Source organism: Pogona vitticeps, chromosome 1, assembly GCF_051106095.1.
Source record: "Pogona vitticeps strain Pit_001003342236 chromosome 1, PviZW2.1, whole genome shotgun sequence".
Taxonomy (NCBI): domain Eukaryota; kingdom Metazoa; phylum Chordata; class Lepidosauria; order Squamata; family Agamidae; genus Pogona; species Pogona vitticeps.
Window position 1 is genome coordinate 299,764,175 of NC_135783.1, and position 18,404 is coordinate 299,782,578.

Sequence of the window (18,404 nt, forward strand, 5' to 3'; positions counted from 1 at the left end):
GGTCTATTCTCACTTGCCAAAACCCTTTTGTTAGATCTGGGCAGGATATGTATTGACATCCCCCTATGGTCTCTATTAGGTCGTATAACCTGGGCATCGGATATGCATCCGGCTTGGTTACATGGTTCAGCTTCCTATAGTCCACACAAAATCGAATGCTGCCATCTGGCTTGTCAACCAACACTATAGGAGTAGCCCATGGACTGGATGGAGGAACAATTATGTTTTCATTCAGCATTTCGTCCAGCTCCTTGTGCACCTTATCGACATATGGCCCAGTAACTCTATAATTAGTGACCGCTTGTGGGGTTGCATCCCCTGTATCAATCTTGTGCACCACTCCCTTGGCTAACCCTGGTTTGCTGGAGAAGACCTGTTGGTATTTCCTTACCAAGGTCCTCACTTTTCTTCCAAACAATACCTCAAAAGGACTGAACCCAGTGCTTTCTTGTGGTACAGACCTATAAGCATATAGCAGAAATTGTAATTTCTGGTCCTAATTGTAAGGATTCTCTGCAGAGTAGGCCCTAATCATACGCATGAGGTTTGAGGTAAAAGATGATTCTAACTGTTTCAGATGTGAACCCCATACGGCTCATATAACTAAGCAAGGCATCAGCCACAGTATGAGTCTCAATATTCCTCAGAGGAATGCCTCAGGGTACGGTGTGGCGTAATCAATAATGGTTAAAATAAATCGGTTCCCCCTTTGGGTGACTCTGGGCGATGGTCCTATAATATCCAGACGAATGCGTTGGAACGGGATAGAAATAATTGGTAAAGGGCATAGCTTTGCTTTAGTCTTATCGTTGCTATTCCCCTGCCTTTGACACACATCACACTTTTGACAGAAATCTTTTATCTGCTTCCCCATCTCAGGCCAGTAAAAGTTCTGTGATATTCTTTGTTTAGTTTTAGTAATGCCTAAATGAGCAGAAAATACGTCTGAGTGTCCCCTTTCTATTATTTTCTGACAATATTTTAAAGGAACCACTAACTGCTTCTGAAGATTTTCCCCTCCCTTCCTGGGATTCACTAAGAACTCTCTGTATAATAGGTCCTTCTCTATAAGGAACCTTTCAGGTCTTTCAGGGGTTAATGGTTCTTCAATAATGTTTTCAAAGCAGCATTTCAGTGTGGAATCTGCCTTTTGTTCCTGAGTAAATGCATTGTCTTGGGGATTACTAAGCTGTATTACCTCAGCTGGGTCACTGTTGTCTGCCATTATCTCCACAGGAATTCCATCTTCTTCCTCAGCTGTCCTTTCATTCTCCTTTTGGGAACGAGTCAGTACTAAAACTCTCTTCACATGCTCAGAGAGGTCAATCCCAATCAAAACCGCCGCTGGCAATTGCGCAGTTACACCAGCTCTCCATTTTCCTTCCCACCCTTGATATCTGATGGGTATTTCAGCGACTGGCAGAATAACAGCTGCTTCTCCAGTCCCTTTAACAGTCATGCTTTCCCCTTTTAAAATGTATTCCTGAGGGACAATATCAGGATGACATAAGGTTACTTGAGAGCATGAGTCCTTCAGAGCCATATATTTATTTTTATTAACATAAATACTGTCACCAGAAGTTTTAAACAGGCCTTGGTTCGTTTTAATCAGGTAACAGTGCCGAATTTCTTCCACAGGAAGATCTGGCTCTATATTCTCAGCTTGTGTAGGGAGCTCAGCCTGGGTTGCCATGGCGCCCAACTCCTCCCTCTGAATGGTAACCTGGTCCTGCTGTACACAGTATACAGCTTTAGGCTTAGGCAAATTTCCCTTTTGTGGCCCAACTTCTCTGTTTTTACCACACTGGGTTGAAATGTGGCCCTTTTCCCCACAATGAAAGCAAGTTCTAAAGTTCATTTGATCATTACCAGAGCTCTTAACTCCTTTTCCCTCCAAATTCTGGTTTCTGATCTGGTTATGATATGAGGGCTTGCCTACAAAATGGCCCCCAACCTTCTGTTGGTTCTTAAACTGCCCTTTGGGATTTTTATTTGTGTCCTCCCAAGCTTTCCTCACAACTTTTCCCTCAGAAAAGCTTGGTTTTCTAATATGGGAGATAAAATCAGCGACCTCTCCCACCTCTTGCAAATTTCTGGGTTTCTTGTCCCTGACTAGATACCTTAGTTCTCCAGGTAGGAGTGAATAAAACTGCTCAAGTCCAATGATGTTTTTAATATCTTGCACTGTCTCAACTCCCTCCTGTAAAAGCCATTTGTCCAGATATCTGGTCAAGTTTGCCTCTAACTGAGAGTAAGACTCTTCAGGTTTCTTTGTCAAAGCCCTGAACTTCTGTCTCAAATGCTCAGCATTGATGCCATATCGAGCAAAAACTAACTTTTTATACTCATCATAATCTTTTCTTAATTCCGCTGGCATCTCTGCATAAATGTCTGCTAGGCCTCCACTAATTTGAGACCTCATCACTATCATGCGTTCAGATCCCCTTCAAAATCCTCACACGTTCGCTCAAACATAATCATAAATGATTCAGGGTCATCCCCCTTTCTAAATACTGGGAATCTTTTAAGGTCCGCCTTGGACAGATGTCTCTCCTCAGAATTAGATCGGCCATTGTTGTTGTTGTTGTTATTATTAGCTTGAGCTGCCAGCTCTAGCCTCCTAATTTCAAATGCCATTCTCTCCTTTTCTAGTTCTATTTCTCTCTAATTTCTATCTCCATTTGTTTCAACCTGACTTCGTGTGCTTGAGCGTGCTCCAATTTCCACCTTCTGAATTCTATAGAGTCCTCCCCCTTGAGGTCTCCATTTCTTGTTCTGAGGTAATTTCTTCCTCAGGTTCCCCATTTTCTTTATCTGAAACAACTGCCATCTCAATAGGCACTTTTTCAGCTATCTTTCCTCTTGTGGAAGGCATGTTTCTTTACTCAAGCTTCTTATTCAATTTTCAAGCCCCAAATTTAAAAAGTACACTTTTTCCCTTTCAGTGAGAGTCTGTGTTATAAAGTTGCTTCCCCAGCACTCATCCACTGGTAAGCTACTGTGTCTAGGCCTCTGTCTTCCAGCCAGGCCTTTCACCAAAGACAGAGTTTCTCTCCCTGCCTCAGGCACCAAATAACCCTAAATAACAGCTTCAACCTTTCCCAGTTTTAGCTGACCTCAGCTTATCTGCCCTTGGCCTTCGCTTTGTCCCCTCAGAACTCTATCCTTTGAGCTCAGGACAAGCTAGCCAACCGGTCACAGATTCTGCTTGGGGTAAACTCATTCCAGAAATGGGTTCCACAGAGCCTGTCCCTATCTTAGTCCCCAATTTGAGCTTAGAAGCCCTCCTACTAAGCCTTCTCCCCTTGAGAAAGCTCTAGGAAGTTTACCCACTCCTTTCAGCTCAAATTCCCTGACTAAAGATCTTTTCCTGCTCTGGGCACCTTTCTACTCCAAGGCGTTACTGGATCAAGTATGTATCCCACACGCTGGACACCAGTTTATGTTGTGAGCGCGCTGAAGCCTCTATTATCTCAGTCCTTCAGGAGGTGCTCGCTCTTCTTCACAGGTTGCTGCCACCAATATCAATTCAGTCCCAATTATTTACTGAGACATGTGTTGCTTTGAAACTTAAACTTGTTTATTTGATCAGTAATATAAAATAAGTAAATCACAAGTTGCTAATCAATTTTTCTCACTCACTGAACTCACTGACACACAGAACCCTACTCTCACTGACTTTCTGGCTCACTCTCCACAGATGCCCAGAAACTCTAAACTCTCCTACTTCATACACCCCCCTTTATATCCAAGCCCCTCCCCCTTTAGCACCATCTTCCGTTGACTTTCTTAATTTTCAGACTACTGTATCAGCAAATGTAGTATGTGCTACAGGCAAGAACTCTGTTCCAAAAACACTAACCAAATAACTATGCCCTGTCTCTGAGACTTCCTGGCCCTGTTCTGATTTAGATACATCAAAGAGATACCACAACCATAAGGACTTGGAAACAACTAAAAGTAAGACTGAATTTTGCTTTCCCATGTATGTAAGGTTATTTTGTGATCAGCAGCCAAGTTTGTGTTCTGGCTCATAAAGCACAGTTAATTTCCTTGCTACAACACCCTTTGGAAATACATTCTCTATTAGATGCCCAGAACTGGTTGAAAAGTTTGCAAGTCAAATCCAAATTTCTCATAAGAATGTATTAAAAATTAATTCTTCCCCCTTCTTATGGGGAAGAAAAGGTCAGAAACTTTTAAAAAAATTAAAAGAAGGTCACTTACCAGGTATTGTAGACTGAGTTTGGCTCTTCACAGTGCCTAACAGCCGAAAAAGAGCACCAGACAGCTAAAAGGCGGCAGCCATTCTGTGCTCTTTTCCGCTCCTTCCCCCTCCCCTCTCCCCAACTAACAGCTGATCGGCGCTATTCTGAAAGGCTTCCCAGGCAGCTTTTAAAGCAAAATTAGCAGCTTTTAAAGTAAGTATGCACGTTTCTACACAAGTAGGTTTCAACTCAAACAGAGCACCTTTTCACCCAAGCACTAACAAGCAGCTGTTAAACTAAATTTTACATTTTAAAATGACAATACCAGGCATTCCCAGGTCTCTCTACCAGCTCTCTGCTTGGACTAGCAAGGAAGCAGCCTCTTCACTAACTGAAAGTTTGAATTTCCTGCTTTCCCTGCCTTCCCCGCATTAGGTATATTAGGTACATTCGTACCCTGCTTAACGATTACCCCATATAACAACGAATCCGCTTCACGACAATGTTTTAATAGGTTTTTTTCGCTTTGCAACAATCGGTTCCCGAAGTGAATTCTTCGCATTATGACGATCAAAACAGCTGATTGTCAGGTTTTCAAAATGGCCTCCGGCTGCTCAAAATGGCTCCCAGCTGTTTTTAGGAGGCATTTTTCGCAAGACAGCCACCCGAAAATGGCTGCCCTATGGAGGATTTTCGCTGGACAAGCAGGTATTCAGCCCATTGGAATGCATTGAATGTTTTTCAGTGCATTTCAATGGGCTTTTTTTATTTCGCTTGACAGTGTTTTCACTCTACAGCGATTTCGCTGGAACGAATTAACGTCATCAAGCGAGGCACCACTGTATGGTAATATCTGTGCACTGGGGGATTGTGGGAGGAACACTCAGCTCCTGATGGGGGTCCCGTGGGGCACTCCAAAACACTGAGGAGCTCTCTTGGGGACTGGGGCTGTGCAGCCCTGTTCTGAGCAGGAGGTGCAGCCGGGAGTCATCATGCCTTGGGGGGCAGGGCACAGAAGGGGGTAGGAGGTGCAGGGGCCACTCCAACTCATACCTGATGGGAGATACCATGATCATAAAAGTGGTTTTCCCAGGGTAAGGCTCATCCATTGCACTACGGGTGTACTGATCCCTGTGATTTCCCCAAATGTGGGAAAATCAACTGTATACTTTATGGTAGTAAGGTAAAGGTAAAGGTTCCCCTTGACAATTTTTGTCCAGTCGTGTTCGACTCTAGGGGGCGGTGCTCATCTCCGTTTCCAAGCCATAGAGCCAGTGTTTTGTCCGAAGACAATCTTCCGTGGTCACATGGCCAGTGCGACTTAGACACGGAACACTGTTACCTTCCCACCGAGGTGGTCCCTATTTATCTACTCGCATTTGCATACTTTCGAACTGCTAGGTTGGCGGGAGCTGGGACAAGCGACGGGCGCTCACTCCGTCCCGTGGATTTGATTTTACGACTGCTTGGTCTTCTGACCCTGCAGAACAGGCTTCTGCGGTTTAGCCCACAGCACCACCACGTCCTGGCAATTTATGGTAGTGGGGGACTGCATTTGTGGTTTCCCCTAGTCTTTTAGAGTCACTCTTTCCCCTTTGGTCCTTGCCTGTTTTCACTGCCCTCTGCCATTTAAATTTGCTGCCATAGGCCTGTTGGCCCTGCTGGTTTTCCAGGAGACAAATCCTGGAAAGCCAGCAGTGTAGATGGCAGAGTGGTGAGGTCTGATGTGGCTGCCACAGCAAGCAGCCTGTGGTGCCAGTTCAGAGGCCTCCCAGCATAGCGGTGGGAAGCTTCTGGTTGATGGTGCCTGAAACCTTTTTTTTTAAATTGTATTTGCTCCATAAGATGCACATGCTTTCTCCCCCACTTTTTTGGGGGGAAAACTGCATCTTATGGAGCGAAAAATATGGTAAAATCCGTGAAATAATGGTTCTACCATATGTGGCCTCTGGTCTAAACAAATGGTAGGTATACCTTGTCCCCACATTTTGGAGCGAGAGAGCTGCCCTGCTCAGACCACAAGTCATCCTTACACTATGCATTTACACATGGACATTTGACATGATTAGTGAGCCTCTAAGGTTTGCAAATTGCTGTCCTTAACTGTAGATTGTTTATCAAATTGTGTTTAATTTTTTTAGAAAACTATGAATTTTATGAGGCTTTCCCTTTTATTTGCCTTCTTGTGCTAAGAAGGTATATTTTACCCCATCCTCTTTTGCCTTGGGCTAGCCACTGTTTCCTCAGTGAGTTTTGAATTGTGATACAGAGATAGCAGTGGATTACCCTGTAGGGCTGGTATAAGAATGACTGAGATGGTATATGTGAAAGTGTTAATCTGTTTATGACAAACATAAATAAATCTTGAAAAAGTGGCTTGAGAGCTCTGTTATTTATTACATAAACTTCTGTTTCAGGAATATCTGATAAAATACTTTAAAGCACAAAAAAGTGGTAAATTTATTTGTTTGTTTGTTTGTTTGTTTGTTTGTTTGTTTGTTCAATTTATATCCCGCCCATCTGATATATTCTACCAAATTGACCTCACATTTGTAATAGAGCATATCAAGATTTTGGTTCTTGATATTTATTTTGAAATGTTATTGTTTTCTTTATTTCAGTTTAAATTTGTGAAGCTGAAAAATGGCTCACTTAGAATAGGATAGGAAGACTGTTTTGCCTGTGTTTAGTTAGCAAGATTTTACATAATGCTGTTTGTTTCTATAGCCTCTGCTTAAATGGAAGCCACCTCTGGGAGCTGGATGGTCACTAGTAATACAGGCTTTGCATAGCAGCTGTACTATTCAAGGAGGCTGCAATGAGTGGAGGAGGAGAACAGCCAGATATCCTTGGTGTGGGAGTACTGGTCAAAGAAAGATGGAAAGTGGTAAGTACTGTACATTAAATCTTATTTAGTCCTTTTCCCTTATTTATTCATTTAAAATATTTATACCAGTCTGTCTCCAAAAAAGACCAGAGTAGCTTATGATGTTAAAAATTTAACAATATTTAAAGCTGAGAACAATAAATTAACAATATTTAAAGCTGAGAACAATAAATTATTAGAGTATTTAAAAGTATTACAGTATTAAAAGAATTAAATGACTACAATATTAAAACTAGTAAATAAAACAGTACTAAAAACACATTAAAAGCAACAGAAACACAACAGTCCCATTTTAAGAACCCCTTCGTAGACAACCAATCACTAAATGAGAACCTGCCTGAAGAGAGGGGTCTTTATATCTACAGGCAGCAGGCTGTTGATAGTAAATAGGAGAGCATAGTGTAGAATTGGCAAAATGTTTTTGTTATCACCTGCTTTGAAATAATTTGCTTTATAAGCTTGATAAGCTTTGCAGATAAAAATCCAGGTTAGTTGGATAATGCATAATGATATATCTGAAACATCGATCAATTCCAAGAAAATGACTCAATTCAGTATACAGATACTTTTCCAATGGCAATTTCTCAGAGATAGATTACAATTTTTTATAAGATGCTCTTTTGGTCTCATGGATTTGCTTAGGACCTTCTGAGATAATTAGGATTTGTGATTCATTTGTTTATTACTTACAGTGATGATGCATTGTGAGATATGTTGGTAGCTTGCCAAAGTGAAACGTAGGAGTTCTCTGCATCTTCTCTGAGAATTGGAGTGGGAGGGCTTTTATGATTGTTCCTATTGAGAAGCTTATGGAGAAGGAAGTGCATCTTTCCCACTGATAATATTATCCTTCTAGTTAACAGTCTTTTGAGTTTCTGTAGATCCCTTCATCTAATTAAGTAGAGGGCATTTGAAGGATGATGAGAGGCTGGAAAAACAAAAGAGTGTTTCATGCACCCACTTGACATGATGTACGTTCTTTATCATAAGGGTGAGTGAGATTGCAGAAAATTCATAGAGGTACCCTCCATAAGAGAAGCACATTCCTCCTACAAGACAACTTGGCATAGATTTGTTCTTTCCCTAAGATATGCACAAGGAAGTTATTCCAGGAAAACTGATCCTGTGGAGTGTTTTCTGAGACTGAGAAACTGGATTTTGCTTCTTTGTGATGCTCCTATACATCTATAAAAGAGCTACATTGAGAAACCTATGGCATGGGATATGATAATACCTTTTAAAATACTTTTTGCAAGAAACCGCAGGTTGTCTGATTTGTGCTATGTCAAATTCCTTCTGGCACTGTTATGTTGTGGAGAGTCTTTTAACAACTGGTCACAATGTTACACAAAAACAGTGTATGAAGGCTCAAGAGCATTGTTGGGAACAGCAGGGGTCTATACTTTGAGGTTGGCACTGATATGGCCCCAGTCTCATATAATGGGTGCCACTTGAAAAGTGTTCAGCTTTTATTGGTCCTGATGTCAGGTCTTCGGATATGTTCTAAATTTTGAACTGCAGGTGGGCAGCAAAGGATGCTTTTAGATATATGTAAGTAACTGGAAAGTGACCATTGTTAGAGATTGACATTCTGTGTGAGAAAAAGATTTGTGTGTGTTAAGCTGTGGGGGAAACAGAGGAGTTATCCTGTTCTTTTCTAATAACTGATAGATTTTGAGGGTTGTGGCCATTTGCTATAAATGTATATGCCACCCACATAGCGTCACTCTGCCATAGGAAAATTAGTACTGTACTTTTGTTGGAATGGAACAATTGCACAATACCTGCACCCTGCCAATATGATGCTGCCTTCTTTCATCTACGGTGACTCTCTGACCTCTGAGTTTCAGTCTGGGAATGTTGCTTTTGTGTACGTATAACTCTGTTTGTAGATTCTTTATAGAGTTGTGAACATTTTGCCTTACATGGTGATGATGACATTGTTATCTAAAAAATAAGCTTAGCTCTGTGGCCTATAACAATTGCCAATTTTTAATCTAAATGTTCATATTTTTCTGTACATTTAGAGCTTTGAAATTTAAATTGTTAATTAGATGAATACATCTAAAACCTGTTGAATGTTTTATGTACTGTTGACTAGGTTGGACTGGGCAGTTATGATATACTTTCATAAGTGGCAGGCAGCAGTTTAGAGAGAATATTCCACCTTTCTTCTTCATGGTCTTTTGTACCTGTGCAGACGCTCTTGAGATGTGCCTGCTATGTTGTGGGCATGTGTAACTAAAAGTATAGGAGATACCTTTCTCCACTCCCACCCCCCATTATACTTACAGTATTTATTCATATGTGTATCTAATGGACTACAATGTATATGAATTGTTGGATATGATTTATTTTAATTGAGTGGGAACACAGCCTATATCATATGTTTTCTACTACTATTAATATTCTAGTTTTATGAGTCATTGGGAATGGGAAAAAGACTATTCATAATTCTGGCAGCCAACTTCTAACTGCTAGAAATCTTATTCATGCATCCATCTGGTTTCATAGATATCAGAATGCATTGCCCACGTATTGAGGGCAATATAAACTCTTTAAAGTTTATGTTGACACAATCAGTTGTCTCAGTTAACTTATTTCTTCCATTACAGGTAGTAATCGATTAAAAATTACGTTTCTCTTAAGTAGGTAACTGTAACACTTCCTGCTTTGGTATCTGGATAATAGTCAAAAGTATAAACTAGTTAATTCAGAAGCACTGTAGTTTTATAACTAATGTTTTATTTAATTCAGGTGAAAAAGATAGGAGGTGGAGGATTTGGAGAAATTTATGATGCCATGGACTTGCTTACACGAGAAAATGTTGCACTGAAAGTTGAGTCAGCTCAGCAACCAAAGCAAGTTCTGAAAATGGAAGTAGCTGTGTTGAAAAAACTCCAAGGTAAAGTAGATGAATGATCCTTATATTGTGGACTGTTATACATCAGGCATGTGTTCCTAATGAGAGGGATTAGATTCTCTCATCAATTTCTGTTCATGGGGTTGAAATAACAACAGTGAAAAAGATTCAGACTGTCAGGCTGTACTATATTGATAAGTATGAACAGACAAGATTTCTTGGTACTGTGCATGTCTAAGCCCTGCTGAGTTTAGTAGGGGTTTACTTACAAATAAGGCTTGCAATGAGTATAAGATAGGAAAGCTGTAATACTTTGATATTGATAATTATTTAAGTTGAGATGCTTCTTCAAGCTGCAATTCAAAGAAAGCTGGTGCTCTTTTGAGAGATACTTGAACTTATTGCTATAGGGCAGTGGAGGCAAACCTTTTTCGGCTCAAGTGCCCAAAATGAGGGGGTGGGGAAGAAACCAGTGGCTGCCGTGCCGCCCGGAAGACCAGAACCGGAACAGGAAGTGGCAGTTTCAGGGGGAATCATGGGGACGGACAGGAAGTTAAAAGGGGAATCATGAGGATGGACAGGAAGTTAAAAGACCCAGAACAGGAAGAGAAAGGGGGAATCCCAGCTGCAGCCACTTCAAAAGGTTTGTTTCCACAAGGGTGGGTAGGTGGGCCGCTCACTTGCATGCCAGAAGAAAGGGCTTCGCGTGCCAGATGTGGCATGCGTGCCATAGGTTTGCCATCACTGCTATAGGGTCACATATCCCTGGCAGTATAAATGAAGAACAGGATATTAACAGGTCTCATTTTTCATAAGGTTACATTGCATGTATTATTCTGTGCATCAATCATATGTTGTAGGCTTGGGGAAAACCTGTAATAATTTGAGGGTTTGGCCTCGTTGGGGCTTTTTAAGAGGTGTATTTCTTGCAAGCCTAAAATACCCTTCACTGATGGGCATGAGCATTGTTTGTATTGCCTGGGGGAAGAGCATCAACCCCATGCCTGTCCTCATTGCAAGAACCTCTCAAAGTCAGCTTCGAAATCTCGTGAGCAAGGCTTAAAGCCTTTCTCTGGAGCAAGTCTCTTTCCCCCCTAAAATGTCTATTGAGAAAAATCCATCTTTAGCACCTGCTGCCCGTACTGGCTCTGTGACTCTATCCTTCCCCTCCTTACCTTTGAAATCCTCCAAAAAGGCTAACAAAAAGCCTTCGACAGGTTCCTCATTAATACCCTCTGCTGCGGACAATCTGAAAAAGAACACTATTGAAAAATTCAATAAAAGCAAGAAAGACAAACTCCCTAAAGATAAACCTCGGGAACTTCTCCCAGTCTCAGCGTCTGTGCCCTCTCGAATATTGGAGGAAATGTCTGTAGATTTACCTGATCACAACTATGTTTTGGAAGGGGTCGTCTCTGCTCGACACCGAGTGACACAGGCTTCAGCTTCAGTACCAAGCCTGCCTCAGTCTCCGGATTGCATTCAGGCTGAGATTATATCTAGCCATGAATCTGCCCAATCTAGCCCTGTTTCTACTGGGCGGGCGATTATAGTAAGGCGATCGAATTCAGAGGAATCTTGCACCATGCTTCGCCCAGGAAAAAAACCACGAAAACATATTTCTCCTGCTCAACGTCGAACATCACGCTGAGAGGTTTTGGTTTTGCCTAGAAGCTCTCGACATCAACCTTCCTCTGCTGATGATGACCCCATCTACATCGAGGTAGAAGGAAAATCTAAGCGCCATCGATGTTGTGACAACTTCGAGGCAAAACACCTCTATGAACTCAAGGACTTAACAGACGTAAGAGGGTTAGATATGTTTATGCCTCATCCTGTTCTTAGTCACAGTCGCCGCCGAGACGTCGTCATTGACCCGCTTATGACGTCGAGGTTTCAATGCCCAGAGTCTCTCGACCTTGAGCTTCTGATCAACACCCCTCTGCAAATACAGTCTCGGTGTCAAAGAAAACTATTGTTGCTGAGAAGGCTGCAGTACAGGCATCTCAACAGTGGACTCTTCCATCCCAGGGTCATCAATCTTCAAAGGAAACCACTGGAATCTCTAAGAAACGCCAATTGTCACCTTCACCCTCTAGCTCTCCTCCAAGGGAATCCTCAACGTTCTCTGACTCTGACCAGGAAGAGGAACCTTTGCCGGATGCATCGGAAGAAGTCCCCCCAAATATTAATAACCTGACTTGGATGTATGGGACTTGCATCCACCCTCTCCGTATCAAGACTCTACATCAGGCTTGCCCAACCCAGTGTAATGCGGCCCAGTGCAATTTTTTATTTTAAAAGAAATTCCCAAGTTCCAAGTTACACTGCCGCCGCTTCCGGCCGGGGCACGTCACAATGGTGGGAGGGAGAGAGGGAAGAAAGGAAGGAGAGGGAGGAGAGGGGAGAGGGGGGCTGCGTGACTGCATTGCGCCGTCCCCGTCAATAGGTGGACCCCCTCCCGTCCTCATAAAGCCACCGGAGTTGAAGCTGGCAGCCTTTGCTGTGAGATCGCAGCTGCTGGTAAGCGCACTTGGAGCAGGGCTGCAGAGGATGGCTAGGGCTGCCCCCCCAATGCGGCCCAAACCAAATTTATGTGCGGCCCAAACCAAATTTTCATCTTCTAATGTGGCCCAGGGAAGGTGAAAGGTTGGACACCCCTGCTCTACGTCTTATTCACAAATGATCGCTCACATGGCCAAGTCACTTCAGCTTGATGTACAGCAGCCACCACCTCCCAAACAAGATCTTGTGTTTGGTGATATTGATCAAGGAAAGTCTCACCCTCTCAGCCTGGCATTTGTCCCTGTCATGGACATTCTTAACGACACCTGGAGCTTGCTCACCAATGCTATGCAGATCTCTAGAAGAATGGAAGAGCATTACAGGGCACATGGCAGTGACACCTTGTTTCTGTCTAAACATCCAGCTCCCAATTCAGTTATCGTCCAGACCAATATCTCTAAAATGGGGTCTAAGGCCAAAGTGACACCTACAAACCATGAGGGAAGAAAACTTGATGTTTTGGGACGACAAATGTACTCTTTTGCCTCCTTTCTACTAAGGGTGTCAAATTGCTAGGCCGCACTAGGGGCCTATCAAAGACAACTTTGGGCCAAGGTTTTGCCCACCCTACAGGTGGCTCCTGGTGAAACGAAATCTTCCTTGATTAATGCATTGAACGTTGCCAGACACCAGTTTTTGGCTGCTCGCCATGCTGCTGAGGTTGCTTCTATGTCATTAATGTCTGTGATATTGCTGAGGTGACATGCAAAGCAGCACGCTTTGCTTTGCGTGGCTGAGATCATCCAGAATTGCTGAGGATGCTAAAGCATGCATAGAGGAGTTGCCCTTTGATGGAAATGGCTTATTTAATGAGAAAACTGATGAAATTATGGAAACATTTCACAAAATAAAGAAGATGGCTAAGTCTTATAACATTCAGCAACAGCCTAAATTTCAAAAGTTTCAGGGACGTAAACAATTTGGCCAAAATCAGTACCAATATCAGCAGCAATATCACCAGACGTACTGTTGTTATAGACCTTTGACTCAGGGAAGATTAGTTCAGTCATCCTCTACCAATCTGTCCTTTAGAACCCCAACTTCATCTCAACGTCATCAGTCTTTCCATCAGCCTACGAAGAAAGGAAAACAGTATCTTTAACTTTACAATGAATCATGTTACAGAATTAAGAAATTTATCATTCCCTCACACCAAAACCTGTGTTTATCCTCACCCCAGATTAGCCCCTTACCTAAACAACTGAAAACGCATCACGAAAGATGCATGGGTGCTGTCCATAATCCAGTTCGGCTATTGCTTAGTTTGTAGAACTTCCTCCAATCGGACACATAAAAGTTACTCCTTACAAAGAGGTTCTACAAGAAGAAATTTCATCTCTATTAGAAATGTGAGCAATTCAATGAGTACCTTCCCACGACACACTAAGAGGTTTTTACTCTTGCTATTTCATGGTACCCCAAAAGGATGGTGGTCTCAGACCAATTCTGGATCTCAGGTTGCTAAATACTTACATCCGATCAAGACACTTCTGGATGGTCACTTTGGAATCCATCATTAACTTGCTAAAAAGAAAAGATTAGTTTGTTGTTATAGATTTAAAGGACACTTATTTTCATATCCCCATTCACCCACATTATCAAAAATACCTCCATTTTTTTCTTCATAGATACGCCCTATCAATTCTGTGCCCTTCCTTTCGGTTTGTCTACAGCCCCAAGAACATTTATAAGTGCATGGCACCGATAGCAGCTTACCTTCAACTTCACAACATCATCGCTTCCATATACAGTCGTGCCCCGCTTTATGATTGCCCCGCATTACGACAAAACCGCATTACGACAACATTTTTGCGATCACTTTTGTGATCACAGAACGATGGTCTGAATAGGCTTTTTCGCTTTGCAATGATCGGTTCCCTGCTTTGGGAACCGATTCTTTGCAAAACGATGAACAGCTGATTGGCGGTTTCAAAATGGCCGCCGGGTAAATAAAATGGCTCCCTGCTGTTTTCTGGGACGGATTCCTCGCAAGACAACCACCAAAAATGGCCGTCCTATGGAGGATCTGCGCTGGACGGTGAGTTTTTAGCCCATTGGAATGCAGTAAACGGGTTTTAATGCATTTCAATGGGTTTTTTTATTTTCGCATTACGTTTTCGTTCTACAGCGATTTTGCTGGAACGAATTAACATCGTAATGCGAGGCACCACTGTATAGGCGATTGGCTGGTAGTAGCTGCCTCCCAACGCAAAGCCTTACGAGACACCAAGTTTGTTCTCCAGACCCTGACGAGCCTTAGTCTAGAAATCAACAGAGACAAATCCCACCTGCAACCAACTCAGGTCATAGATTATATAGAGGCACGTCTATACTCTGTCAGAGCAAGGGTTTTTCTTCCACCCGAACATATCGGAAAGATAAAGAAAGCCATATGTGTCCCCTTCAGCCATATGTAAGAATACCTGCTCATCACATACAGCATCTCCTCGGACTAATGGCTTTTGCGACGTCTGCCCTTGCTCATACCAGACTGAATATGTGGGCCCTCCAGGCTTGGTATCTTTTTCATTTCAATGCCATGATAGATCATTCATCCAAGCGTCTCCAAGTCACACCCGAGTTAGCAGAGCAACTGAAATGGTGGACGTGCAACATAAATCTTCTAATGGGACGCCCATTCCATCCGTTACAGCTCACAGCACAAGTGACAACAGATGCAAGTCCAACAGGCTGGGGAGCTCACTGTGGCCCTCACAAGATCCATGCTTTATGGTCCAAAAAGAAAGATTATTGCATATAAACCATCTAGAAATGTGGGCTGTCATCAAAGCATTTTGTGCATTTCATCCTCTCCTAGTAGGTCGTGGTGTCCGTAGGTCATGGTGTACAACACCACGGTCATGTTTTACATCAGCAAGCAGGGGGGCACCCACTCGATGTCGCTTCTGTACCTGACAGTTCACCTATGGGAATGGTGTTATGTTCATCACATTTTTCCTGTGGCCATCCACATCTCGATGGACGACAACGAGGTAGCAGACACACTCAGCTAGTTGGACATTCAGACACACAAATGACACCTAGACAATGCTGTCTTTGCGAAGATCTGCGGGAGGTGGGGATTTCAGGAGGTAGACATGTTCGCCATTCGTATCAATAGCAAATGCGACATGTTCCGCTCCCAAGCAGGAAGGGACAAGGCTTCACTCAGTGCCTTCATGGTGGAGTGGATGAACTCTCCTTTATCTGTTTTCCCCCATTCCTTTGATTCAAAAAACCTTGATCAAAGTCCCTCAAGTTCATGCAAATGTCATTCTGATCGCACCATGGTGGCCGCGCCAGCCATGGTTTGCCACTCTCAAGTTAATGGCATCGAACTTCATCAAGCTTCCAATGTTATCACATCTATTAACACAAAATGCAGGCAGGATTTGCCACCCAGATGTAGACTCTCTCCACGTTACGGGTGGAGGATTCTCCTATGATTAAATTTGAATTTCCAGCCCGTTCTCCCTGCCTTTTTTCCTTCAGAGGTTTCAAACGCCTTCCTCTGATGTCAGGGGGAAAGCAATCCCAGCCATGCTCGGACTCCTGGACAGTCCAGGAGTCTGAGCATGGCCGGGATCTCCCGACGTGGCTCGGCTCCCAGCAGCAGTGGCGGCAGGAGACCTCCGGATGCCTTCCAGGGCTTCTCTGCTGCCATGGGAGGCATCTCGGAGGTCCCCCCCCCGCCGATAGTGGCTCCGAAGGCATCCGGAGGCATGACCTACGGCCTACGGACTGGAAAGGGGAGACAGGGAAAGCGCCAGTCGAAGTAAAACTTTGCGGCTGGAGAAATACGTAGGTCAAAAAGTACGTAAGTGGAGCCAATCGTAAGTCGAGACTCCACTGTAGTTTGCATTTTAAGTTTGCATGCACCATAATAATATTTGTTGTGAGACTGAATTTTTTACAGGTTTTGAAGAAAGCAACACATCTGTTGATGATGATTGATTGCTGTGTGTTGTTGCCAACACAGCAGGACTGCTAAAGAGGTGTTTAAAATGTTAAATTATAAGTGCAGTTATCCTGAGCACACTCCTGTACTGCAGTGAGTCCTGGAACCTTTGTGCACGGCAGGAGAGGAAACTGAACACCTTTGTGACGGCTGCGATGATGTCATCCACCCGTCACTGCTGCAGCTAGAGTTTATCTGCCTATAGCAGGACGGGAGGTGGGACTTTACAGGGTGGAGCCATGGTATTTAAGGGGGGAGTGAATGAGGTGTGATTCAGATAGGGTTTGAGATAGGGACTTGGTTAGGGTCTTGTTAGGGACTTAGGGCATGTGCAGGTTATGAGGTACTGTATTAGTGAAGGTCTGAGTGAGAGAGCATATGAGGGGATACTTTATGATATTGATTGCCTTATTTAGTTTATACTGTGATTTACTATTTCTTATGTTCTATCAATAAACATCCTTTTTATTTTGAAATCCATACCATTGTCTGAGTCAGATCAATAAGTGTGGTTGGTGGCAGTGTGTAAGTGTGAATGAGAGTGATGTGACCATTGTGACGTGAAAGGAGGATGTCACAATAAAATTGGTGTCCAGCGTGTGGGATGCGACTTGTCCAGTAAAGCCTTGGCCAAAGTGACCAGAGCAAGAGGATTTCAGTTAGGGTCACCTGAAGTGTAAAGCGTGGGTAACTCTCTAGAATTTGACTCAAGGGGAGCAAATTTAGTGGAGAGGCGCTTAAGCTTCAGAGTGGAAGAACTGATATATGAGCTCTGTGGTGTCCATTTTGTGAGGGAGAGTGGCCCCAAGGTGAAAGCTGTGATGACTTGGTCAGAGTGTCCTGAGTTAGGTGAACTCTGAGGGGACAGACCAAGAGCAGCAAAGCTGAGGGATCTCCATGGTAAACAGCACCTGAGAGAGGGTAGAGCTGTGGTGAAATTGGAGTCAGCCAAAGGCAGTAATATAAGATAAAGTATCCTTAGTGGGCAAGAGGCCCAGGGAAAAGGGTAGAAGGACACGCCAGTGGAGCGTAGTTACAGTTACAGGCCTAGCCAGATCAGCTGGTGTACACTGCTAATAAATATCAGACCTGAGCACAGAAAAGAAAAATAGTATTTTTACACAGAGGCTTGAAAATAGTAAGGAGCCTTTTGTGAAAGTAACATGCCTTTAACGCGTAGCTGAAAGTGAGCCAAAATCTCCCGAGATGTCTGTTGGGTATGGAGATGAGTTTAGTGGCGAGAAAGGATTCGCCTCAGTGCAGGAAGAATGTAATGGTGAACAGTTATCAGAACTGAGGAAAATTCAGTTAGCCCAGGAACATGAATTCAGAATGAAACAACTAGAGAAAGAGAAAATGGAAATGGAAATGGAGGAAAGAGAGAGAGAGAGAGACAAAGACAGTTTGAACTGGAGAGGGAACGAATGTCTTTTGAAATTAGAAGATTGGAATTAATGAACCAGAACAATAACAACAATCGAAATTCTAGTTCTGAAGAAGGACAGTTGTCAAAAGCAGATTTAAAGAAATTCCCTTCTTATAAACAGGGGGACTGTCCAGAATCATTCCTGACACTTTTTGAAAGAACATGTGCAGATTTTTCTGTCAGAGAGTCAGAGAAAATGATAATTTTAAGGTCTCTAAGCAGTGGAAAAATGGCTGAAGTTTACGCTGATATGCCAATCGAAATAAGTAAAGATTATTCCGAGTATAAAAAGATGGTTTTTACTAGATTTGGCATTAATGCAGAACACCTAAGACAGAAATTCAGAAAACTTACAAAGAGATCAGATGAATCTTACACCCAACTTGCTTTTAATTTAGAAAAATGTTTGGACAGATGGTTATCGCAAGAAAATGTACAGACATTTCAACAATTAAAAAATGTTATAGGATTGGAGCAGTTCTATTCCTTACTCCATG

General features: G+C 42.8%; 1 protein-coding gene and 1 non-coding gene across 3 annotated transcripts in view; both read left to right on the forward strand.

Annotated features, from left to right (window-relative positions):
* Window positions 1–18,404, forward strand: part of TTBK2 (tau tubulin kinase 2) — a 92,762-nt gene that overhangs the window by 11,899 nt on the left and 62,459 nt on the right. For both annotated transcript variants that reach the window (XM_072986214.2, XM_072986215.2), the window contains exons 2-3: window positions 6,936–7,095; window positions 9,853–10,000. In XM_072986214.2, the coding sequence (XP_072842315.2) occupies window positions 7,027–7,095; window positions 9,853–10,000 (217 nt within the window). In that variant the 5' untranslated portion in view covers window positions 6,936–7,026. The remainder of the gene's footprint in view (window positions 1–6,935; window positions 7,096–9,852; window positions 10,001–18,404) is intronic.
* Window positions 5,254–5,413, forward strand: LOC140703383 (U1 spliceosomal RNA). Its single transcript, XR_012082801.2, has one exon. It is a non-coding gene; the product is annotated as a U1 spliceosomal RNA (small nuclear RNA).